This window comes from Bufo gargarizans, unplaced genomic scaffold, assembly GCF_014858855.1.
Source record: "Bufo gargarizans isolate SCDJY-AF-19 unplaced genomic scaffold, ASM1485885v1 fragScaff_scaffold_39_pilon, whole genome shotgun sequence".
Classification (NCBI taxonomy): domain Eukaryota; kingdom Metazoa; phylum Chordata; class Amphibia; order Anura; family Bufonidae; genus Bufo; species Bufo gargarizans.
Window position 1 is genome coordinate 752,282 of NW_025334109.1, and position 26,485 is coordinate 778,766.

Consider the following 26,485-nt stretch of genomic DNA (forward strand, 5'->3'; position numbering starts at 1 on the left):
AGTCAGTGTGCAATTTAAGGTAGAAATACACCCATCATTTTCTGGGGCTTTAAAAACACATTCTTTTGACAAAAAACACTATTTTCAGGCCTTGCAGCATCAGCACATGTGAAATTACAGGCTTATATACTGCTATCAAATTCAGTTTTCAAACAAACACTCATTTGGGCACAAAAAATGTAGTTGTCAGCCTTTGATGCAGATGTCATTGTGAGATACACCCTTAATACGTTAGGGTTACAGCCATTTTGTGCAAAAATATATTTACTGCAGGCCTACAGAGGTTCAGGCCCTCTGAGAAACCACCTCTACATACAGGGGTTTTAATTAGGCATTTGAAATACAGCCATTTGAAATACAGCCATTTGAAATACAGCCTTTTTGTGCAAATAAATATTTAATTCAGGCCTACACTGGTTCAGACCGTGTGAGATACACCATCTACATACAGGGGTTTGATTCAGGCATTTGAAATACAGCCATTTAAAATACAGCCTTTTTGTGCAAAGGTATGTTTACTCCAGGCCTACACTGGTTCAGGCCCTCTGAGATACCACCTCTACATACAGGGGTTTGAATTGGGCATTTGAAATACAGCCATTTAAAATACAGCCAATGTGTGCAAATCTTTAACTGAGGCCTAGTCTGGTTCAGGCCATGTGAGATACACCCTTTACATACTGTCATTCTTTTCTATTAATTAAACACCCATTTAGGGCAAGATCCTTAATTCTAAAAATATAAGGAGAGCGTCAAATAAGGGACGTGGCCCAGGTCGTGGTGCTGCTGGTGGAGCTCCTGTTGTAGGGAGAGGATGTGGTCGATCTGTGCCAGCTACACGCACAATTGAAACCCCTTCCTCAGGTGCGAGTAGGCAACAAAACCTGCAGCGGTATTTAGTCGGTCCTAATGCTGCTCTACGAATGGTGAGTATTTCACACTTGTAACAGATAAGTGGGTAGACGTTCCTGAATACTAATAAATTCACAGCCTGATGAACGTTTAAAAATCAAAAACAAAACCTTTATTTAAAGTTTGTTTAAAAAGGGGGCAAAAAGCCTATATGTCACAGTCTGTGACCATCAGGCAACCAGTCTCAAAAACATGCACAGAGACGGGTAATAAATAAATCCTCTGTACAGTTATGGGACTGGGCTAGAAATCTGTCTTGCTAGCTGGTAGTTGCTAATAAATTGCAAGTCAGAAAATTCTGAAAATTAGGGCACGGCCAACAGTATGGATGGATACTAGTGTGTTTGTAGCAAGTGACCCTATTGGATGTATATACAGGTGTGGTTGTCCCACCTAGTTCACAGGTTGCATGAGGCTAGGTACAGTTGGTCGCACTATCTCTACATGAGTGACGTCTCTGTGGACATATATACACTCTAATGCAGTGCAGTGTTCAGACCAGCCTACTTATGCCATATAATAAGCTCCTGAAGATACGTGACGACCATATGTCACGTGGAAACGCGTAGAGCTGGTGTTATTCATTAGGGCACGGCTCTTTAGGCAGGGTTGCACTTGATGCGATATTCTACCCTAAAGCCTCAAAGTGTGTATGTGATGAATGGATGGAGCCAAAATATACTAGCTATAGCTGTGTGGATGGAGCCAAAATATACTGGCGACGAGTGACTGGATACAGCCAAAATATACTGGCTTCAGGTGTGACTGCGCTTTAGGCGTTCTCACCCTGCTGCTGCTCGCCTGTCAGCGCTGCAGCGTAACTTCTGCCTTCCCGCTCGCCGCCTCATATGCGACGTGCCCACAAGGTGGAACTCCACCTTGCACATGCTTGAGTTTCAGCTGCAGCTCTCACTAGTGAGTCGCTCGGCGGAACAGCACCACTTCGCCACCAATGACTGGGCCTCCATGCGAGACCTCTGTTCCTGTTTCGAGTACTCCACAAACATGGCCAGCGCCGATAACGCTGTTCTCAGCGTTACTATCCCACTTCTATGCCGCTTGAAAAAACGCTCCTGGCGATGATGGAAGAGGATTTGGCACAGGAGGAGGAGGAGGAAGAGGGATCATTTCGTAGGGTTTCCGGCCAGTCATTTCCAAGTGGCTCTGAGGGTGGGTTCCTGCACCCACAAACCCAAGGTACACAATTGTCCAGCCAGGGCATAGGTCTGGAGAATGAGGAGGTGGAGGATGAGAAGCAGGAGATGGAGGATGAGGAACCATGTTCACAGCAGGGTGGCACCCAGACCAGCTTATGGCCATCACTGGTTCGTGGATGGGGGGATACAGAGGACACAGACGATACACCTCCTACAGAGGAAAGCTTTTTGTTGCCTCTGGGCAGCCTGGCACACATGAGCAATTACATGCTGCAGTGTCTCCGCAACGACCGCCGAGTTGCCCACATTCTAACTTGTGCTGATTACTGTGTGGCCACGCTGCTGGATGCCCGTTACAAGGACAATGTACCGTCCTTAATTCCCTCACTGGAGCGTGATAGTAAGATGCGCAAGTACAAGCGCACGCTGGTAGACTCACTGCTGGTGGCATTCCCACCTGACAGCGGGGGCACAGTGGAAGCACAAGGCGAAGGCAGAGGACGAGGTCGCCAATGCAGCTGGGGCACCGCCAGCACCTCAGAAGGCAGGGTTAGCATGGCCGACATGTGGAAAAGCTTTGTCAGCACGCCACAACAACCAGCACCAGCAGCTGATATGGAACGTCTTAGCAGGAGGCAGGATTTCACCAACATGGTGGAGCAGTATGTGTGCACAAGCCTACATGCACTGAATGACGGGTCTGCCCCCTTCAACTTCTGGGTCTCCAAATTGGGCGCATGGCCTGAGCTTGCCCTTTACGCCTTGGAGGTGCTGGCTTTCCTGCAGCCAGTGTATTATCTGAACGTGTGTTTAGCACGGCAGGGGGTGTTATCACAGACAAGCGCAGCCGCCTGTCCACAGCCAATGTGGACAAGCTCACGTTCATTAAAATGAACCAGGCATGGATCCCCAGGACTTGTCCGTACCTTGTGCAGAATAGACATGTATACCGGCACTAAGCAGCTATTGTTATACTGCAGCGCAATTGCTCATGTTTGTATTTTGGATATTTCACACTCTTTTGGAGTGTACCTTAATTTTACAAAATAAAATTAAAACCAAAACCACCTACTCCGCTAGGTCCTCCTCAAACTCTTACTCCATATGGAACTCCACGTCATAAATCTAATTTTTTTTTTTGTACGTGTTTTATATCATTTCACTTTGTCATTTATATTTTCTGGTGAAATTAACCGATTTTTAGGTGTATAGTACCACTGCCATACCTAGTAGGTCGTTTAAAAAAAATATATATAAATTGACATTAACATTTTCGGGTGAAATTCACCAATTTTTGGGTGTATAGTACCACTGCTATACCTAGTAGGCTGGTTAACAAAAAATAATAATTGTCAGTTAATTTTCAGTTGAAATTCAGCATTTTTTTGGTGTGAAGTACCACTGCTATACCTAGTAGGCCGGTCAACAAAAAATAATAATTGTCAGTGAAATTCAGCATTTTTTTGGTGTGAAGTACTATACCTATAAGACCGGTAAAAAAAAAAAAAAAAACATTTGGCAGTTACATTTTAGGGCCATATTCAACAATTTTGGGGTGTAATATACCCCTCCTCTACCTAGTTGACAACTTAATAAATTTGAATAATTTTTATTTTACTTTTTTGTGTGACAATAAACAATTGTTTTCTGTCATAGACCCCTGCTCTACCAAGTAGACAGGTTAATTAATTTCTGTAATTTTTCTGTTACATTCTTGGGTTGACATTATACAATTTTAGACGTGAATAAACCCCTGCTCTGCTCAGGTGACAGGGAATAAAATTTCCGAAATGTTTCTTCAATTGATGCGCGCCACCTCCTTTGATTCAATGCTTAAACTTAAGCACGTTGTACCACATTTAAGCTTCAATACTTTGTCCCACATTTCCGCTATACTCTTTTGGCCAACATTTGCGCCTCAATAGCTTTTCCCCCAATTCCGCTTGACTCTTTTGGGCCACATTTGGGCTTCTGTAATTTGTCCCACATTTGCGCCTCAATAACTTTTCCCACATTTCTTCTTGATCCCAATTTTTTCAAATAAATTTATCTCCCTTAAATTTGGTCTCTTTTTCTCACGCTCCCTCTACGGCCTGGAACCTTGATTCCCCATCACCCGTAATCACCATGGTAGGCGTATAAAAGAACATCGAAAGTTGATAGAGCAGATATCAAATTGGATCGTGAACATCACGGGTACGTGCGACATGGTGGGTGGGGCAGTAAGTATGCACACGCCTACATGAACTAACTGACAGGGGTCAGCCCCAGCAACTTCTGGGTCTCCAAATTGGGCATACAACCTGAGCTTGCCCTTTACGCCTTGGAGGTGCTGGCCTGCCCTGCAGCCGGTGTATTGTCTGAACGTGTGTTTAGCACGACTGGAGGGTTATATTTCCCAATGTTTTGGAGTGTACCCTAATTTAAAAAAATATAAATAAATTTAAAACCAAAAAACAGTGTAGGCTACCTCCTCCTCCACCGCCACTTCCACCTACACAGCCACATCCACCGCCACATCCACCGCCATCTCAACCTCCTTCTCCATATGGACCTGGTCCTTCTAGATCAAAATTATTTATTTTTACGTATTTTATGTTATTTTAAGAAATTTCCCTATCCAAATTTGTTTGCAGAGCACTTGCCATGCTCTTAACCACATTTTGATGCCATTTTCAGCCCTCTAGCCCATTCCATGATATTTTTACAGCCTTTTTAGTGCTCAAAGTTCGGGTCCCCATTGACTTCAATGGGGTTCGTGTTCGGGGTCAAGTTCAGGTCCCAAACTCGAACTTTTTTCCGAAGTTCGGCCGAACCCGTCGAACCCGAACATCCAGGTGTCCGCTCAACTCTATTCATAACTCAATCGCGCCATCTATTGGTTTTCATAGTCTTATGACAGCTGAAAAACAAAGCAGATTCTGCTCATTTGCATGTCTTTCCCATATGTCCATGTTTATGCAAATGAGTTTTTACATGACAAAACAGTATAGAAACATTATTGAATATTGTGTTAGGACAATTATCGCAGTGAGGAGTCTGGAAGAACTAAGAAAGAAATGTGGGTGTCTGTAGTGCAAATAGGAGCAGCACTGTCAGCACCTGCCTTCTGGCCAGTAGTAGCTGACCACAGTTGTCCATTGCCTCAGGTTGTAGTGGCATATTATTGCAGAAGGGCAAGCGGATGAACTTGTGGACTGGATAATTTATTCATTTTCTTAGTCATAGAAGGACTATGTTAACATCTGACTCGGAAATCATGCCTTTGTGCAAGTGTTAAGCCATTCCTCCTGCTCTTCGTCCTTTACAGTTCATGTGAGGCCCAATAGATGCATTTCTTTCCATCATCTTTTCTCGTAAGAGACAGCCTCCCAGGTGCGCAGGAAGATATTCTAGATCAAGGGTTCCTGTTGATGAATTGTATGATAACAATAGGCATTTAGACTGCGATGAGGAAGAGGATCAGGTGGAAGTGAAGGATATGGGTTTACTGAGAACTAGATAATTGGACTGTACCTAAATATAATAGTTTCACTGCCTGGATGGACGGTTAAAAATAACAAAATAAATCTTTATTGAAAAATATTGTAATAAAATCACTTGGCTTATAATGCCTTACTAAAAACACCAAAAAGACTGGCAGATCAGGATTAGTGTCTAAATTAGACTCAGGTATGTGTACAGTCTAATAGCCACTAAGTATGGTCAGAGCAGGAGGTATGTTTATCGATTTTAGCAATACCTATATATGCGCACAAAGTGCAGGTTCTCTGCTTTGACCAGGTTCCTGTAAGTTAACGGTACTATTATCAACCACTGGACATCCGGGGTTAGTCATGTGGTATGTACCATCAGGGCCTTCTTTACCAAGGGGCAAAAGGGGCAGCTGCCCTGTGCCCAGTTGCTCCTGGGGGCCCAAGGCAGCTGCCTCTTGAGCCCTGCTAACTACTGCACCGGGTGTCAAGCTGTGTCAAGCTGAGTCCAGGCATCGTACTGTGTGTGTAAGTTGTGATCTAGGACCTTAGATGACATCATCACCATGTGACTAGTAACCTAGCAATTACTCGTTACATGGCTATGAGGTCATCACAGGTCCTACAAGGAGTGTTGCAGAAGTTAACTGTGAAGCTTTTTTGTGTGAAGATTACATCAGAAAAAGGTGACAGGGGCTGTTATGTTAATATACTGTAAACTACTGTATAGTGGGGTGCTGTATACTGTGTGGGACTGTATACTGTGTGTGGGGCTGTATACTGTGTGTGGGGCTGTATACTGTGTGTGGGACTGTATACTGTGTGTGGGGGGCCTGTATACTGTGTGTGGGGGGCCTGTATACTGTGTGTGGGGGGCCTGTATACTGTGTGTGGGGGCCTGTATACTGTGTGTGGGGGGCCTGTATACTGTGTGTGGGGGGCCTGTATACTGTGTGTGGAGGGCCTGTATACTGTGTGTGCGGTATAGTGTGGAGTGCTATACTGCTGTACTGTATAGTGTGGGGGGCTGTATTGTGTATAGTTTGGGGGGCTGTATCGTGTATAGTTTGGGGGGCTGTATCGTCTATAATCTGGGGGGCTGTATCGTCTATAGTTTGGGGGGCTGTATATGGTGAGGTGTTGTATACTGTGGGCTGCTATACTGCTCTACTATATACTGTGGGGTACTGTATAGTGTGGGGGTGCTATACTGCATACTGTGGGTTGCTGTATACTATAGGGTGCTATACTGCATACTGTGGGGTGCTGGGGTGCACTGTAACACTAGGGTGAGCCGAGCCCTGGTCTCCTTCCTGCAGAGCGGTGCCCACTTCCAGCCTGAGCCCAGAGCACTAATCCTGAGCCGCTGGAGTCTTCAGAACTGGAAGTATTTACAGTCATTCACTGTACTCTACCAGGTGTGTGGATTTTTTGTGTGTTGTGGTGGAGGGCGATTGCCTGCTAAGGTGTGGGAAGGCAGGATCCAGGGGGCCCAAGTAAATTTTGCCCAGGGTCCAATCAATATTAAAAACGGCCCTGTGTACCATGCGTTCGCTACAGAGCCAAACGGTATTCGCTTGTAATGGGTATATGATCTCACTATCCCAGTGATATAATCGTATGGCTACTGTCACTCTTGGCCAGATATGGGGATGTCCCAGTTTCTGACCCTCTAATATGACTGGCCAGAGTGTGTAAGAAGCGCTCAGGGTAAGCAAAGGAGTACAGCACTTAATGGAAGCTCTAACACGGCTGTTCTGCTGACCCTCAGAATACTTTCCCTGTGCATATTTTAATTCCACCAGCACTATTGTCAGAATGTCAAGCCCTAATGCTCAATGCGTTTCTGTGTCCCTTTGAGCAGGACACTTCATCAGGAGCAAAGGCACAAACTTCTAATATCTGACTGTGGATGAAAGGTGGACGCTGCACATGTCAGAAGGCGCTATGATGGCTGTGAGCACGCCAACATCCAATCAGAAAGGGGGGCATGTCAGGAGAATGTCGGCACGGCCCAGATCGCGATCGCATGCTGTTGTTAGTATTGTGCATGTATTCTCTTGAGTAACATTAGCATGGGGGATCTTTAGGTGGCTAAATAAGCGAGGCCAATATGAGACAGTACTGCACATATATCACCTACCCTTGACACAATAGATTAGAAGCAGCATAATAATACAATTCCTGGTGAAAACTCAGGGTCTAAATGAGTTGTAAGCATTGTTACCAGGTGCCGCTCTAAAAATGTGAAAAGACACAATGTGACACCTAGGGCCCACTTAAAGATGTAACAAATCAAAGGGACAGACACATTATGTGACATATATCAATACAATACAGTCACCAGGTGTACTTGAGACATTGTTACCACCTGCCCAGATGTTAAAGGAATAATATCAAAAACCGACTGCATTAGGACTCTAATATTGTTCTATGAAGCAGGTAAAGCTGCTACGTTCGTTCAAGCCCTTTGGAGTCTCCGTGTCCATACGGAAAATCCATTCCAGTTCTTTTCTCAATAATCTATTATCCAGGTCTCCCCCTCATCTGTCTAATATGTTTAATGCTTTTGAACCTCATAATCTTAATGTTCCCTGAGTGTGAATCATTGATGTGCCTGGCAATGGAGGTGTCTCTCTTATTACGGACATCATTCAGATGCTCACCTATAAATTTGTGGATCGTTTTCCCAATGTACTGTAAACTACAGGCATACGTCATTAGATACACCACAGCTGTGGTCCTACAGTTGCTAAATGTTTTAATTTCATAGGTCTGCCGGGTCACAGAACTGGAGAAGGTTCTACCCATCTGTATCGAGCCGCACACCTTGAGCTTTTGGAGGAAAGCAGGTGTAGAGCTGCGGAGGAGAAAGGAAGCTATGGACCAGCCGGTACCTAATATTCCTACGCCTCCAATATGTAATAGAGGGGGCATTCCCCCACCAATTGAACGAGGTTGGGGTCTGTGCGTAGAATACACCAGTACCGATTGATGATTTCCTTGACCTCATTGTGGCCAGCATCAAAAGTACCGATGATTCTAGCTACGTTCTCCTCTCTTAGGGAACAATAGAGTTTTACGGTCAGAGCAACGTGCATGGTGATATGCACTCCTAAGGATAGAGTCAGGATAACCCCGGGCTTTGAATCTACTTCTAAGACTATCAGCTGCATATTTGACGTCAATTGACTCCTAGCTCTAAGGTACTGTCCCTTAGGTATGCCCCTGCGTAATGTTTGCGGATGGCAGCAATTCCCACTGCAATAGATTATTGGTTGTAGTCGCCTTGCGGTACATCTTTGTCATAAGATGCCCATCAGTATGCTTAGTGATAAGTAAGTCAAGGAATGTAATCAGACAGGGATCCACTGTAGAGTAAATGTCAGCCCGACATTATTGATGTTCAGTTTTCAGACAAAGGTATCAAATTGTGACACCTCCCCTTTCCATAGAATCAAAATGTCGTCGATGTAACGCAGCCAAAGCTGGTTACATGATGACCATTCATACAGATGTTCGCCAATAACGCATTCTTTCTCCCACCAGCCCAGCTATAAATTTGTGAATGTTGGGGCACATGAACTCCCCTTGGCAACACCCCTGAACTGGTGGAAGATTTTACCATTAAAGATGAACACGTTATGTTGTAAGATGAACTCTAGAAGTGTAAGGACTAACTGATTGTGGCTCTTGCAGTGGACCTGCCTTTCTTGAACAAATTTTTTATTTTTATTTTTTTCATAGCTGTACATATACTGTATATCAGAACGGCTGATGCGAAATAGTCAACCTGTTCTAATACTTCTTTTTTTTTTATATAATTTTTTTTATTTTTATTTAAATACAAAGTATAAGAGACATGCATCAAAACAGAAAAAACTGCTGCATACAGGATAGCCATTGTAGACAACAATCAACTACCCTATAAGAAAAAACAATATCCTATGTATTTTATGCATATCACATTAGGTTCCGGGTTTATATCCAAAAAATAAGACTATACCCACCCCCCCTCCTCCCCAATTGGCTGTCGTCACTACAGCTCTATCAAACACAGTTATAAGTACAATATAAATTATGTCTAAAAGGTCACACGTGCAGCTCTCCGTTTCCTTTCCATATCCTCATAAATTAGAGTTTTTCAAAAATACTGTATCCATTCATTTATTGAGGGTAGGGAGACAGAGCCCCAATATTTAATTAAGATAACGTTTGCCACCATCAGACCCCTCATCCAAATCTATCTGACCTGAACTGTACTTACCATGTCTGGGGCATAATATCCCAGCATCATCGTTAGCTCCCCAGGGTTATAAGAAGAAGAGGACTCCCTTTGTAGCAATACAATGACCTGTTCCCAGTACCATTTTTATTTGTTTCTATTTCTTGAACAAATTAATGTATAGCTTGAACCCCTTGGTTGTGTGGTATAGAGCTATACAGCGCTTCTACATCAAGACTTGCTAATAGCACATCATCCTCAAGGACAATGCCATTCACCCTCTGAAGGACATTCATTGTGTCGCGTACATAGGATTGCAGAGCCATCACAAACGGGCGTAAGATGGTATCCACATATAACCTAATATTTTGTATGAGGCTGCCTATGCCCGACACGATCGGTCTTTCCCTCAGAAGGTCATGTCCTTTGTTGACTTTCGGTAAACTGTAAAAACAGGCCAGAAACGGATGACGTGGGAGTAAGTAATCAAATTCAACCTGATTGATCAAATGTAGAGATTTGGCTTCCTTCAAGATGTTAGTAAGGCTCTCTTTGAACTTGATCGTGGGGTTCTCCTGTAAAGTCTGAAAACATTCCTTGTCCCCCAATAAGTTCTCACACATTGTGATGTAGTGGGGCTTATCAAGGACTACTATATTTCCCCCCTTGTCTGAGAGCTTTATAACAATCGAGTTGTCCCTCTCCAGGGACACTAGCACTTCTAATTCTTGTACCGAAATGTTATGAAGAGGGGACACGTTATTTTCCAGGTGATGTAGTTCAGTGGTGACTACTTCAAGGAAGATATCTAGTGGTGAATTTTCATTCATCGGTGGAAACTTAGTAGATGGCGGCCTTAAATTGGTGAAGGGACCTTCACGCTGATTTCTTTGCCCTTCTGTCCAAAGATCCGCCAATATGCGAACATCTGGCATGTCCTCTGGAGAAATCCCCAGTTCTGCACATTGGCGTCTATCATGGGTATCGAAAATTCTCCTCCATTTGATTTTCCAGACAAAGACGTTAATGTCTTTAACCCACTCAAAATTCTTAAATTTATGGGTGGGCACAAATGACAGTCCCCTCTGAAGGAGGGAGATTTCTCCCTCATTTAGCACCCTGTGAGAAAGGTTAATAATGTGCAGGCCGTCAGTGGTCGCCAATTTAGAATGGCACATATTTAGTGATTCTTGCTTCCTCGTAGAAGGTAATCTGACACTGGGGGGGTATCCCCTAAAAAACTTCCACATTTTGTCCTCGTATTAACCCTGCTTCTATTAGATCTACCATGAAGGATATGACTGATATGCGTAGCTATGTTGGTGATGGTAGTAGTGACACAATAGTCATGGTGGTGGTGGCACAGATAACCGTGGTGGTAGTGGAACTTTGCCTTACAAAAAAGCGTAATAGCGAGTGATCAAGAAGTATTATGTACACCAAAATGATACCAATGAAAACATCAACTCATCACGCAAAAAATTAGACCCTACACAAGACGATATTCGTTATTATGCTATAACTTTGTTTTTTAGAATATTCGTAATAAAAACGAAGTTATAGCTATATAGCGAATATTCGTAAAATACACATATTAACCTAGCCATAGCAATAGGAAAGTTGCCTTATACAGTTAAAAGAAAATTCACAATACGAGAATAATGACAAAATATTTGCGAAATATCGCAAAATCAAATATGGCACCTCCCACTCATCACTAATCATTTTATTGGAAGAAATTAACATTTTCATTTTCTCAGCCAAGTGTTTCTAAATTATATTAAAAGTTTGTGGGATCAAAGTGGTTAGTACATCCCTCAATAAATTCCTTGAAGGGTGTAGTATCCAAAATGGGGTAACTTTTTCGTTGATTCTACTGTAGGGGTACCTTAGTGTGCCATCAAATGTAACACGATGCCCATAAACCATTCCAGCAAAATCTGCCCTACAAAAAGCATATGGCTCTCCTTTCCTTCTGAGCCCTGTGGTGTGCCCATATAGCAGTTTACGATCACATAAGGGGTGTTTGTGTAAACAGAATCAGGGTCATAAATATTGAGGTTGGTTTGGCAGTTAACACTTGCTGTCTTACAGAAAAAAATGATTAAAATCTAAAATCAGCAAAAAAGTGAAATCTTTAAATTTTGCCTCCATTTTCTTTTAAATCTTGTGAAACATTTAAAGGGTTAACCACATTTGTAAAATCAGTTTTAAATAACTTGAGGGGCAGGGGCGTAGCTAAAAGCTCATGGGCCCTAGTGCAAGAGTTCAGCTTGGGCCCCTTCCCTCAGTGCTTGTTGGAAAGGGGCAGGGTAGCACATAGCCTTCCTGCTGCCTGAGGCAAACATTGAAAGGGCACCCCCTCATGCCAAATTCTTGACCTAACCCCTTCCCCCCAGCCAGAGGTGTAAATTGACCAGCATGCACTTTCTATAATGCCAGTGTCTTATGTGGCACAAGGGTCTTTGGACGCCTTGCTACCTCTGCACCCCCTATAGATACGCCCCTGTTGAGGGGTGTAGTTTCTAAAATGGGGTCATTTATGAGCGGTTTCTTATATGTAAGCCCCACAAAGTAAATTCAAAACTCAACTGGTCCTTAAGTGGATTTTGGAAATTTCCTTAAAAATTTTAAAATTTGCTTCTAAAGATCTAAGCCTTCTAATGCCCTAAAAAAATAAAATGACATTTACAAAACGATGCAAACATAAAGTAGACATATGGTGAATGTTAATAAAATTTTACTATTTTATAAAGTATCACTATCTGTCTTAAAAGCAGAGAAATTCTAATTTAGAAAATAGCGAATTGTTTCCAAATTTTCAGTAAATTTTGGATTTTTTTTATACTGTAAATAAATGTGAAACATATCAACTCGAATTTACCTTTAACATAAAGTACATTGTGTCACAAGAAAACAATCTCAGAATCTCTTGGATAAGTAAAACTATTCCAAAGTTATTACCACATAAAGTGACACATGTCCGATATGCAGAAATAGGCTCTGTCAGGAAAGTCAGTGTCCTGAATCTACTGAAAAAACTTCTTCCATTTTTCACTGTGTGCACAAGGTAGAGTTTTTAACATTAAAGTCAATAGGAAAACTGTGGGTGAGTTACTGCAGGGTTTTTCAACTCCGGTCCTCGGGACCCACCTACCAGTCTGGATTTGAGAATATCCCACAAAATGAATACCTGTGGTAAGTCCTGATGCATTGACACTAATTATATCACCTGCTCAATACTAAGGAAATCCTGAAAACATGACTGGTAGGTGGGTCCCGAGGACCGGAGTTGAGAAACCCTGCGCTACTGCAACAGTGGCATACTTATGGCAGTTTAGTGGCAAATTTTAGCCATGAGAAGATACCCTCAGGGTGATGAAGAGGTGATTATGACATCAGAGGAAAAGCGAGGAGGCGGAAATAAAGAATGCAGCTGATGTACTTTCTACACATCAAAAAACTGCAAAGGGCAGATATACTCTACTTAAACTGTGGTCAGCTTGGGATCAGGTGACAAAGCTGCTGTTGGAGTAGGCTCAAAAGCGGTCAGACCTAGGGCAAGCTCCAGTGGTGATGGTGGCAGAAATGTTGTGAGGGCTGGTGTAGGCATCTCCTGTGTGGGATATTTTTTTTCTACAGTCACAGAAAATAATGCACTATAATAATGTACATGTACTAATGCACTATAATAATGTACATGTACATTCACAACATTCATTATCATATCGTGCAGGATGTTTTATATATTTTTTTCCGTGTAACTTGTCTTGAAGGAGTGGCACTTTCAATTGTGAATATGCTCCTATCTTGGGAGTAGTATTCATGTGCACTTTTGCCCCACCTATCTAATAGGCGACCTTGATTATGGTGGTACTGCACATATAGTTGTGTGCGCTCCTCCTCCACCCACCAGTTGCTGCTGCACGTGGAGGTAACTAGGAGCAGCACACTATATGTGCGGGGTCTGCGCTCCTGAATATAAATGCATAACGGCATAGGCAGGTTTAGAATAGGATCCGCCTGAACTGAGACCAACTTGTCGCTTGGTAGGTGGGCTTAGGGTACTTTCACACTTGTGTTTTTCTTTTCCGGCATAGAGTTCCGTCCTAGGGGCTATATACCGGAAAATAACTGATCAGTTTTATCCCCATTAATTCTGAATGGAGAGTAATCCATTCAGTTTGCATCAGGATGTCTTCAGTTCAGTCGTTTTGACTGATCAGGCAAAAGAGAAAACCGCAGCATGCTACGGTTTTATCTCTGGCGAAAAAAACTGAAGACTTGCCTGAAAGCCGGATCCGGCATTTTTCCCCCATAGGGATGTATTAGTGCCGGATCCGGCATTCAGAATACCAGAATGCTGGATCCGTCGTTCCGTTCTGCGCATGCGCAGACTGAAAAAAAGGTGAAAAAAATAAATGCCGGATCCATTTTGCCGGATGACACCGGAAAGACAGAGCCGGCATTTCAATGCATTTTTTCGACTGATCAGGATCCTGATCAGTCTTACTAATGCCATCAGTTAGCATACATTTTGCCTGATCCGGCAGGCAGTTCCGGCGACGGAACTGCTTGCCGGATCTCTCTGCCGCAAGTGTGAAAGTACCCTTAGGCTGGTTTCACACGGGCGTGACGGATTTGATCCGGATGCGTTCAGGGTGCGTTCAGTGAAAATGCTGCGATTTTGGCACTAAAACAGGTCAGTTCTGTCTGCGATTGCGTTTAGTTGTTCAGTTTTTTCCGCGCGGGTGCAATGCGTTTTGATGCATTTTTCACGCGCATGATAAAAAACTGAAGGTTTACAAACAACGTCTCTTAGCAACCATCAGTGAAAAACGCATTGCACCCGCACTTGCTTGCTGATGCAATGCGTTTTTCACGCAGCCCCATTCACTTCTATGGGGCCTGTCCTACGTTACAAACGCAGAATATAGAACATGCTGCGATTTCAAAGCATTGCAGAACTGATGCGTGAAAAAAAACGCTAATGTACACAGCCCCATTGAAATAAATGGTGCCGGATTCAGTGCGGGTGCTATGCGTTCCCGTCACGCATGGCACCCGCGCGGAAATCACGCTCGTGTGAAAGGGACCTTAGATGTGGTTTGATCAAAATGTATTGACCAAGTGTCTCAGATTTTATCAATAGCGTGAGGGCTTAGTCCATATGCTATGCTTGCATCTATTATTATAGTGCATTCTTTTCTGTGACTGTATAAATACAGCCATGTACATCCGCAACATTCATTATCGTGCAGGATGTTTTATATATTTTTTTCCTGAATGTTTCTCTATATTGACAAAACTAGTGCAGTGTGAATGCTTTGCAGGCAGAGAATAAGACATAGCCATTCAGTCTCAAATGTAGGAACTGCATGAGAGCCCTGGGTCTGTCAACCCAACTTGGGCCCCTCCCTCCATTTTAGTTTAATTTATTATCTGTATGAAGAGGCTGCGGTGCTTGGTGAGTGCCACAGTCTCTTCCTAGGCCATATGACATCACATTCATCATACACATGGTCTAGGGCAGTGATGGCGAACCTATGGCACGGGTGCCAGAGGCGGCACTCAGAGCCCTCTCTGTGGGCACTCGCACTCTGGAAAAAGTCTATGGTGTACCAATATGCTTTAGACTTTTCCTGCCATTCATCAGCACAGGACGCACTATGAACAGCACAGGCAGCACACTGAATGTAGGCTATTAAGCTATTATAGCTAAATGATAAAGTACATGGAAGATATACTATTGGTATTCAGGTTAAATTGCTGTGTTGGCACTTTGTGATAAATAAGTGGGTATTTGGCTGCAGTTTGGGCACTCTGTCTCTAGAAGGTTCACCATCACTGGTCTAGGTGCAGCTCAGTCCCTTCTGAGTGATTGTGGCTGAGCTGCAATACCAAGCGCAGTGCTGCGGCGCTCACTAGAACACCGCGGTCTCCTCAAACAGCTGATTGGCGAGGGGTGCCAGGAGTCAGACCCCCACCAATCTCCTAACTCTCTGAGTACAGAGGTCATAGATGTTACCTGCAGTCCTATGTAACACCCCAAATAACACAGTGCATTATTGTGTTATGTGGGGTGTTACATAGGACAGCAGGTAACATCTATGACATTATGTGCACACAGAAAATGATCACTGTTATCTAGGCTGTTACATAGGACTGCAGGTGACATCTTCAAATTAAAATTTTAGTTGTCAAATTTAAAATACATATGATTAAAAAAAGACTTGGAAGAGAAGATTGGACTCAGAAGACCATGACAAAATCTTTCAGCCGCATCTCATCTCTACAGAGTTTGTTACACAGACACATTCAATTTCTCATAATTGGGGTCATTTATCAAACTGGTGTAAAGTAGAACTGTCTTAGTTGCCCATAGCAACCAGATTCCACCTTTCATTTTCCAAAGGAGCTGTCAAAAATGAAAGGTGGAATCTGATTGGTTGCAATGGGCTACTAAGCCAGTTCTACTTTACACCAGTTTGATAAATGCAACCAGTAATAATAATAACACCCTATATTGTGCTCCAGGTAATAATGCCTGTATAGTGTTCCCAAAAATGATGTCCCCTAATATATCCCTGTAATAGAAATGCCCCTACAGCGCCTCCCTAATAGCAATGCCCCCACACTGCCCCCATATAGTAATTTCCCCCAAACTGCCCCATATAATAATAGTGAGTATATATTTGAATTTCTGTAACTGCAACAGTGAAGTGTGTGTACAGTATACAGTTGCAAGGAAAAGTATGTGGACCCTTTGGAATAATATGGATTTCTGCACAAATTGGTCATACAATGTGATCTGATCTTCATCTAAGTCACAACAATAGACAATCATAGTCTGCTTAAACTAATAACACACAAATAATTAAATGTTACCATGTTTTTATTGAACACACCATGTAAACATTCACAGTGCAGGTGGAAAAAGTATGTGAACCCCTAGACTAATGACATCTCCAAGAGCTTATTGGAGTGAGGTGTCAGCCAACTGGAGTCCAATCAATGAGATGAGATTGTAGGTGTTGGTTACAGCTGCCCTATAAAAAACACACACCAGTTCTGGGTTTGCTTTTCACAAGAAGCATTGCCTGATGTGAATGATGCCTCGCACAAAAGAGCTCTCAGAAGACCTACGATTAAGAATTGTTGACTTGCATAAAGCTGGAAAGGGTTATAAAAGTATCTCCAAAAGCCTTGCTGTTTATCAGTCCACGGTAAGACAAATTGTCTATAAATGGAGAAAGTTCAGCACTGCTGCTACTCTCCCTAGCAGTGGCCATCCTGTAAAGATGACTGCAAGAGCACAGTGCAGACTGCTCAATGAGGTGAAGAAGAATCCTAGAGTGTCAGCTAAAGACTGGATGTTCCACAGCAGTACTGGCAACATATTCTGTGGACAGATGAAACCAAAGTTGAGTTGTTTGGAAGAAACACACAACACTATGTGTGGAGAAAAAGAGGCACAGAACACCAACATCAAAACCTCATCCCAACTGTGAAGTATGGTGGTGGAGGCATCATGGTTTGGGGCTGCTTTGCTGCGTCAGGGCCTGGACGGATTGCTATCATCGAAGGAAAAAATGAATTCCCGAGTTTATCAAGACATTTTGCAGGAGAACTTAAGGCCATCTGTCCACCAGCTGAAGCTCAACAGAAGATGTGTGTTGCAACAGGACAAAAACCCAAAGCATAGAAGTAAATCAACATCAGAATGGCTTAAACAGAAGAAAAAACGCCTTCTGGAGTGGCTCAGTCAGAGTCGTGACCTCAACCCGATTGAGATGCTGTGGCATGACCTCAAGAAAGTGATTCACACCAGACATCCCAAGAATATTGCTGAACTGAAACAGTTCTGTAAAGAGGAATGGTCAAGAATTACTCCTGAGCGTTGTGCACGTCTGATCTGCAACTACAGGAAACGTTTGGTTGAAGTAATTGCTGCCAAAAGAGGTTCAACCAGTTATTAAATCCAAGGGTTCACATACTTTTTCCACCTGCACTGTGAATGTTTACATGGTGTGATCAATAAAAACATGGTAACATTTAATTCTTTGTGTGTAATAAGTTTAAGCAGACTGTGATTGTCTATTGTTGTGACTTAGATGAAGATCAGATCACATTTTATGACCAATTTGTGCAGAAATCCATATCATTCCAAAGGGTTCACATACTTTTTCTTGCAACTGTATGTCCATTATACATTCAGACCAAGCTGGCTTTATGCCTGAAAAGTCTACAGCTATTAATGTGAGACACCTCTTCTTGAGTATTCAAATTCAATCTGATAATTGCTGGGACAGCACTTTCACTTGATGCTGCTAGGGAATTCAATAGCGCTAAATGGCAATATCTTTGGAATGTTCTACACATGGGTTTTCAACTCAACTTTATCTCTTGGGTGAAAATAATCTATTCTAACCCACAAGCTAGGATCAAGGTGAATAGCAGATTTTTCAAGAAATTTAAACTATCTAGGGGTATGAGACAGGGATGCCCCTGATCAACATTATAGTTTGCCATTGCAATAGAACCATTAGCAGCCACTCTACGTAACTCATTAATGTTTAAGGGACTTAATATGGTAATATTGAACATAAAATAGCATTATATGATGATGATACACTTATTTTAGAAGATACAGGCCCCCTTTTAAATGCAGTAACGTCCATTAGTCTTATTATTAACTAGCATGAATTAATGTTGATGCCTATAGAATCTTTGCATAAACAACTAATGTCTCAAAATGTTAATATTAAATGTGTGTACCGTTTTCGATATCTGTGTAATGAAGTGAATAACAACATTAGTGACTTTGAGAAAATTAATCCACTGCTCCAGAAATTCAATGAAAACGTGCTGCCTGGAAAAAACTGTTCCTGTCCATGAATAGTAGAACCAACTTAATAAAGATGGTTCTCATGTTGCAACTGTTATATATTTTACTAGTGATGACCGGCATAGGCAATTTTTGAATTTGTGATCTCCAGTCATTATTTTTGCGATTGCGCAAATCGGCACTAATAATGAGCATATTTTTTGTGCAATACATGCAACTTCACATTTTATCAGGTCTGAGTAGATATTACTGATTGGTGCACTAAGTATTGTTGCGACATCACAGCACTATGTCTGTAGCATGTAAGTATGGACAGCAGAGAAACAGTAATTCCTATCACACTACCTAACACCCTGCACTGGAACCTATCAGCTACACTATATCACTATCTAACCTACACTGACTATCTCCCACTAACTATCTGTAGTATATGCAGGGGCGTAGCATGGGGGGGGCGGGGGAGGTTGCCCCGGGCGCCACACTGCAGGGGTGCGCTGGCTGCTGGTACAAAAAAATCTTAAATCACAGTTTTTTTCCCTCCAACACACAGCGCCGCGGAGCAGAGAGAGTGAGGAGCAGTTTAGCGCGTGCTCTGATCACCGGGCGTGCACGACAGTTCACACTGATAGGCTCCGCCCACCTTCCAGACGGGAAAGTAGCTGGAGCAAGAAGGAGAAGATTGCTGCCGCACTGCTGCTTCAGGACTAGTCCTGAGACACAGGCAGCCTGAAAGCGACACTGACAGTGAGTGACAGTCAGTGGCACCCCCACCCTGAGTGTGTTAGGTGTGTTGGCATGGGCAGGGGTAATATATGAGTGAAGTGCCAGTGCCATGAGAGCCAGCCAGGCCAAGGCCAGCAAGCAGGTGGCATTCAGGGTGCTGGTGAAGGATGACCAGCCCAGGGACACAGACAGTAAGCCTACCCTGGTATTTGGCAGCAGAGATGGGCAGATGGCATCCCAGAGGCAGTACTGTCTCTGGTCATCCTTTACCAGCACCCCGACTGCCACAGTCCAGCTTGGACTGGCTCTCATCGCATTTCACTGCCTGGTGCTTGGCTATCAGCACTGAGTGACAGTCATCGTCATAGTGTGACTGAGTCACTCAGTGCTGATAGCCAAGCACCAGGCAGTGAAGTGCCACGCCAAGCAGGTGGCAGTAAGGGTGCTGGTGAACGATGACCAAAGAGACAGTACTGCCCAGATGATGCCATCTGCCCATTTCCGCTGTCCATATACCAGGCCAGGCCTACCAGCATTACCCCTTGATATGCCGCCTGCCCGCCTGGTCACCCCACCTAACACTAAGGGAGACAAATGACTAAGACTGTTAGGTGTGGGGTGACCAGGCAGGCGGTATATGAAGGGGTAATACTGGTAGGCCTGGTATATGGACAGCAAAGATGGGCAGATGACATATTCTGGGGGTTATATCTTACATGGGACTTTATGCTGGAGGAGCTGAAGGGAGAGTTATGTATTTTACATGGCGCTGTATGCTGGAGGGGCTGAAGGCAGGGGAGTGATTTATCTTACATGGGACTGTACGCTGGAGGGGCTGAAGGCAGGGGAAGGTTGTATCTTACATGGGTCTGTATGCTGGAGGGGATGAAGGCAGGGGGAGTGATGTATTTTACATGGGACTGTTTGTAAGAAGGACTGAAGGCAGGGGGAGTGATGTATCTTACATAGGACTATATTATGGAAGTGCTGAAGGGGACCATAATTATTACTATAATACAGAGGGGCCATAATCATTACAATAATACTACAGAGGTGGTCATTATAATAATAATAATAATAATAATACAGAGGGGGCCATTATATATTATAATAATACAGAGGGCATTATACTTATGGGCACTACGTAGGGAGGGGAGGTCTGTTATCTGAAGATGAAGTGTAAAGTGAAGGAATCAAAAAAAAAATTGGTGAAACTTTGCAGAGATGAGACGCTGTCATGATGGTCCTATCTCTGAATGAAGACACTGAGGAAAGTCTAGATCACAAGAGATGTCACTGGATGTAACAGGTATAGTGCGGTATTCTCCTGTATATTTCATAGCATTGTATGTTATGTCTGTCCAAATATCTGTTTCACGGTAGGGTGGGGGGGAGGGGGTATATAGAATTTGGCCCACACTGCCTCAGCCTGGCCCCAGACTTCAGGTCACACTGTGTGTGTTCTGAATTCTGGGGCCTCACACCCATCTACTGCATTATCTGTACACAGAGAGTTATCACTGTGTTATCTGTGGTGTTACATAGGACTGCAGGTGATATCTACTACATTATTTGTTAAAAAAAAGGAGCGTGGTCACAGGTTGGAGGGGGTATGCAATACTTGGCTTGCCCCAGGTGCTGGCTACCCACAGCCACTGATTATATGTATGAGCTAACTAACTATCTAATGTAATTGGATAGGGAATAGGATCCAGATGAAAGCACAGAGCAAAGCAATCACACTGCTCTCTCTATCTCAGAACTGAAAAAAAAAACTGCAGAAAATGGCTGCTGGGGAGGTTCTTATATAGTAAGGGGTAGGAAAATGTCCTATTGGTTGCTAGGGATGTTGCTAAGCTCTAACAAAGATATTGCAGCCTTCTCATTGGCCCACAAGCAAGAAGGTAGGATACTGATGACAAAAAAAAACTAGAATATTCGCGACTGCGAATATATAGCACCATATTCTACATCTTAGCGAATTCTCGAAGTGGCGATATTCGCAATAAAAATTTGCCAATAGAATATTCACAATCAAGACTTTTTTTTACACATAGCGGAGCTTCCTCTTACCCAATTCCATAGAATTAACACCTATTTTAGGGACTTAATATGGAAGAAGGGACATCCACGGTTGAAACTGGAAATCCTACATCCTAAAAATTGGGGAGGTTTAATAGCCTTACCTAATCCATGTTTGTTTAATTTAGCTTACCAAGGTCAACTCTTTAAGGGCCTTGCTCATACTCAAACCACAAACCTGTCCTCAGATATTTTTAAATATACGGTATATTACAATTCAAGCCAGCAGGTGGCAGCACTGAATTGTAATATACCGATCTATGTATAAGGTAATGAATAAAATCCCATTACTTTTATACAATCTGCAATCTAAAGAGTGCATGTTGGGGTCCACTTGGGGACCTAAAGAAAAGTAAATATATATATATATATACAAACCGGATTCCAAAAAAGTTGGGACACTATACAAATCGTGAATTACAACTGAATGCAATGATTTGGAGGTGCCAACTTCTAATATTTTATTCAGAATAGAACATAAATCACAGAACAAAAGTTTAAACTGAGACAATGTACCATTTTAACGGAAAAATATGTTGAATCAGAATTTCATGGTGTCAACAAATCCCCAAAAAGTTGGGACAAGGCCATTTTCACCACTGTGTGGCATCTCCCCTTCTTCTTACAATTTAGGTTATTTTTTTCCTTTTTTGACCTCACAGTACAAGTTAACGTTTTAGTATTTTAATTTACTAACTGGTGGTCACTCAGGACCTGTTTACGTTTTTGGATCATGTACTGTCTTATAAAATTAAAACTTCACTTTTATTTGTTATTTTTAACATATATATAATATTATTACACTTAGAACATAACTGCTAAACTATAGACATTAAAACTCTCAGTGATGCGGTCTTATTCACTTTGTTCTACTTATATACTCTGTATTTCACTGTTATAGCTGGCTTGTATCAATGGACTGAACAGCAGAGGGGTTGGAACTGGGGGGGGGGGGGACTGGAGGGGGTGAAGGATAGGGAATTGTGACGGATAGTGAATATAAGTGAGGTCCTTTATAAATAAGTTTATAGGTGGTGTTGCTTTCACTTTCGTTTGTGATTATTGCAGCACCTGCCGCTCTTATTTTTCCTCCTCCTGCTCAGCTGCTGCTCCTATTTCTCCTCTTCCCTCTCTACTGTTATATCACTTGTCCTATATTTTCTATTGTTGCCGCCTGCTATATAACTCTGTCGATATGCCCATGTATTTGAGCGTGCTGCCGCTATGTCACTGCCTAAAACCTAACACCTCCTACCTGTACTAATAAAATATTTTAAAAAACATATCCCATATGGTGACTTATTCAAGCCATTCTGACACAGTTTTCTTGTGCACAAACATTGTACTTCATGTTAGGCTACTTTCACACCTGCAGCACTATGAGCCTGATCCGGCAGACAATGTTGAGAATTGGCTGCAGCATGCAGCAGTTTGTGTCCAGCCGATTCTCAGCATTTTTGCCAGAATGTGGCAGAATCTTCGCCAGACGCCATTATACTAGTTGTATCCGGCAGATCTGGAGAATTCCGGTAGGCTGTTCTTTGCTAAATTTTATTCAATATGTTTGACTTTTATTTATTTAAAAAAATCCTAAATGTACAGAAAATGTGAAAAATCCGCATTTTTTTAAATTTGAATTTCTCTGCCTTTAAGACAGATAGTGACACTTCATAAAATAGGTATTTGTTTTAATTCTCCATACTATATGTCTACTTTATGTTGGTATCATTTTGTAAATGTAATTTTATTTAGTTTTTAAGCTGTTAGAAGGCTTAGAATTTTAGACGCAAACCCCACTTTTTAAAGAACCAATAGGGTTATAAAATGACTTTTGTGACTACCCAGAAATTACCTCATTTTAGAAACTATACCCCTCAATTTATTCAAAACTGATTTTACAAACTTTTCTAAACCTTTAGGTGTTCCTCAAGAATTAAAGGAAAATGTAAACAAAATTTCAAAATTAAAGTTTTTTTTTCCCCAGAGTTTTCTCCTTAATCCATATTTCCCTGTAACATAGCAAGGGCTAACAGCCAAACAAACCACAATATTAATTACCCTGATACTGCAGTTTACAGAAACACCCCATATGTGCTTGTAAAGTGCTGTATGGGCACACAGCAGAGCTTGGAAGGGAAGGAGTACCATATGGTTTTTGAAGGGCAGATTTTGATTGAACAGTTTTTGGGCTCTATGTCATATTTGAAAAGACCCTGAGGTACCCCTACTGTGGAAGCCCCAAAAACGGACCATATTTTAAAACCACACCCCTCACAGAATTTACCAATTGTTGTAGTGAGTATTTTGACGCCACATCTGTTTTTCAAAGCTTCACAGCAGATGGTGCAAAGTGAAAATGTCTAGTTTTCCACAGATATGGCATTTCAGTTCCCAGCTTGTGAGACACACCACACCCTTTAAATTGTTAGGTTTGTTCTACTTGATACAGAAATGGCACGAAAGCCCATTTTTATATTTTTCTGTGTTGGTCTGCGAGGGCTTTTATTTCGTAGGATGAGATGTTTTCGTTGGTACCATTTTGGGGTACAGTTTTTGGTCACTCGATATTATGCTTTTTGTGATGTAAGGAACCCTACAGTGGCACTGTTAGACATACTCCTGAGTCCAACACTGTGCTAGTATGTGTCAGGACATAAACTGGCAAAGAAACTCATGACACTAGCCAGCACTATGAAGTTCGTTACCTATGCAGCTTCCACCTGGAAACAGTTTAAGATCATCCTGTGCATCCTGAGCGGAGTGCGGAGTCTGGGTTTCGGGTACATCACCCACTGCCAGCTCTGAAGGTCCTGAGTGTTCCCACATCAACATACATTTTGATGCAGGGCACGTAACTGAAACAGCCAATGAAGGGAAGAGGGGGTTGCAGGGAAGTTGCTGGGACCTGTTCAAAAATTTGCTATGGGGCCAAGTCATTTCGAGTTATGTCCCTGAACATTACTAATGCTGTCTTGGCATTTAAAAGATTGAAAGGGGTTGCATGCAGTCCAAGGAGACCCACAGAGTAACTTATTTAGGGCAATCAGACAACTTCTATTTTTGGACCAAATTAAATCTCACGCCCAGTTTGATACAATCAGATAAAAATAAAAAAAATTCTTTAGTATATATGCATGCAACAGATTTGTCTGTTTTCTGTGACTCTGAAGATGATGTCCACTGGGACTACTGAAGAAAAACTGTTATATATTAGTAAGACTAAATAAATAATTCATACCTTTTCTGGGTATGTAAGAAGCAAAACTGTGTGCTTGTCTGGTTGTTTCTTGAAATTTTTGAGAAAGCCACTTTTAGAGAACATTGTTTTAACTTCTTTTTCACACACTTTTAATCCATTTTCTGTTAGTAGAATCAGAGCATCTACCTGTGTAGCAAAGTAATGTATGTTAACAAACTTTACACACATGTTTCCACACTTTCAATGCACAGATAAAAACATAAGATCCGCATTTTTTTTATTTTCAGTCAAACAGAATGTTAAGATAAAGTTCATGAAATTTAATAATACATTCATTTTTCAGTTAATTACACAAGAAAAATCACATTTCTGCCATTTACTGTACAATGTGGAAAAATAGTTACATATATATTTACATACATACTGTAGAGACAAAGGTAAAGTCATAGTCAGGTGCACCAGTCATGAGCAAATGATTAGACAAATAATTAGAAAATCATTAGAGACAGGGGCAAGCCAAGGATTTTTAAAGAGAGGTTTCCAAGTGTGCTGGTGCCCACAACAGAGATGGGAACATTTCTCTGACTATAATTTCTAAATAAATGGGTTGGTAACAGTGTTGCTATCACACTCCTGGTAGTCTAGGGTCAAATGCGCCAGGTGTTTAGAAATGAGCGAATCGAATCCCACAAAGTGTCAGCGAATCGATTTAAACTGAAATAGTATAAAAGACACAAAACTTCAAACTTACATGCTGTGGTGCTGTTTGACTGCTTGCTTGGCGCCACAGCGTAGGTGGTCGTCTTGCAGTGCTGTGACAATTTTAGAGTAGGACCCACTCATAGAGGCCACCTTGGCGTGGTGAGTGGGCTTATGCCTTTTGATCAAAATGTACACTAATGCCTCATTTAGCATGTAGTATAAGATGCGGTACACATGCCCTATTAAGTGCTGTTTTCTGCAAAAGTAGCAGGGATGAAATCAAAGAATAGCAGCTGGATGTGCGATTCATATTTTTTTTTTTTTTTTTTTTTACGTAGACTTAGGCCCCTTTAACATGGGCGAGTTTTCCCCTTTATGGGGCTGTGCACATGAGTGGTGATTTTCACACATCACTTGTGCGTTGCGTGAAAATCGCAGCATGCTCTATTTTGTGTGTTTTTGACGCAACACAGACCCCATAGAAGTGAATGAGGCTGCGCGAAAATCGCAAGCATCCGCAAGTAAGTGCAGATGCAGTGCGATTTTCATGTATGGTTGCTAGGAGACGATCGGGATGGGGACCCGATCTTTATTATTTTCCCTTATAACATGGTTATAAGGGAAAATAATAGCATTCTTAATACAGAATGCTTAGTAAAATAGTGATGGAGGGATAAAAATAAAAAAAATTATAATTTAACTCACCTTACTCCACTTGTTTGCATAGCCCGGCTTCTCTTCTGTCTTCTTCTTTGAGGAAAAGGACCTGTGGTGACGTCACTGCACTCATCACACGATCCATAACCATGGTGATGGATCATGTGATGAGCACAGTGATGTCACCACAGGTCCTTTGACAGGTCCTGAAGAAAGAACAGGAGACCGGCAGCTACGCGATAAATTGGAGGAGGCGAGTTAATTTTTTTTTTTTTTTTTTTTAACCCTCAATTGACCTTCTACTAAGCATTCTATATTAAAGAATGCTATTATTTTCCCTTATAACCATCTTATAAGGAAAAATAATAACATTTACAGAGTACTGAACCCAAACCTGAATTTCTGTGAAGAAGTCCAGGTTCGGGTCTGGGTACCAAACATGCCGATTTTTCTCACGCGTGTGCAAAATGCATTAAAACGATTTGCACTCACGGGGAAAAATCATGC

The 26,485-nt window shown here is 42.2% G+C and overlaps 1 protein-coding gene across 3 annotated transcripts in view; it reads right to left on the reverse strand.

The window, feature by feature from the left end:
- Positions 1-26,485, reverse strand: part of LOC122922501 — a 442,359-nt gene that overhangs the window by 138,332 nt on the left and 277,542 nt on the right. For all 3 annotated transcript variants that reach the window (XM_044273115.1, XM_044273114.1, XM_044273116.1), the window contains exon 11: positions 24,659-24,805. In XM_044273115.1, coding sequence (XP_044129050.1) covers positions 24,659-24,805 — 147 coding nt within the window. The remainder of the gene's footprint in view (positions 1-24,658; positions 24,806-26,485) is intronic.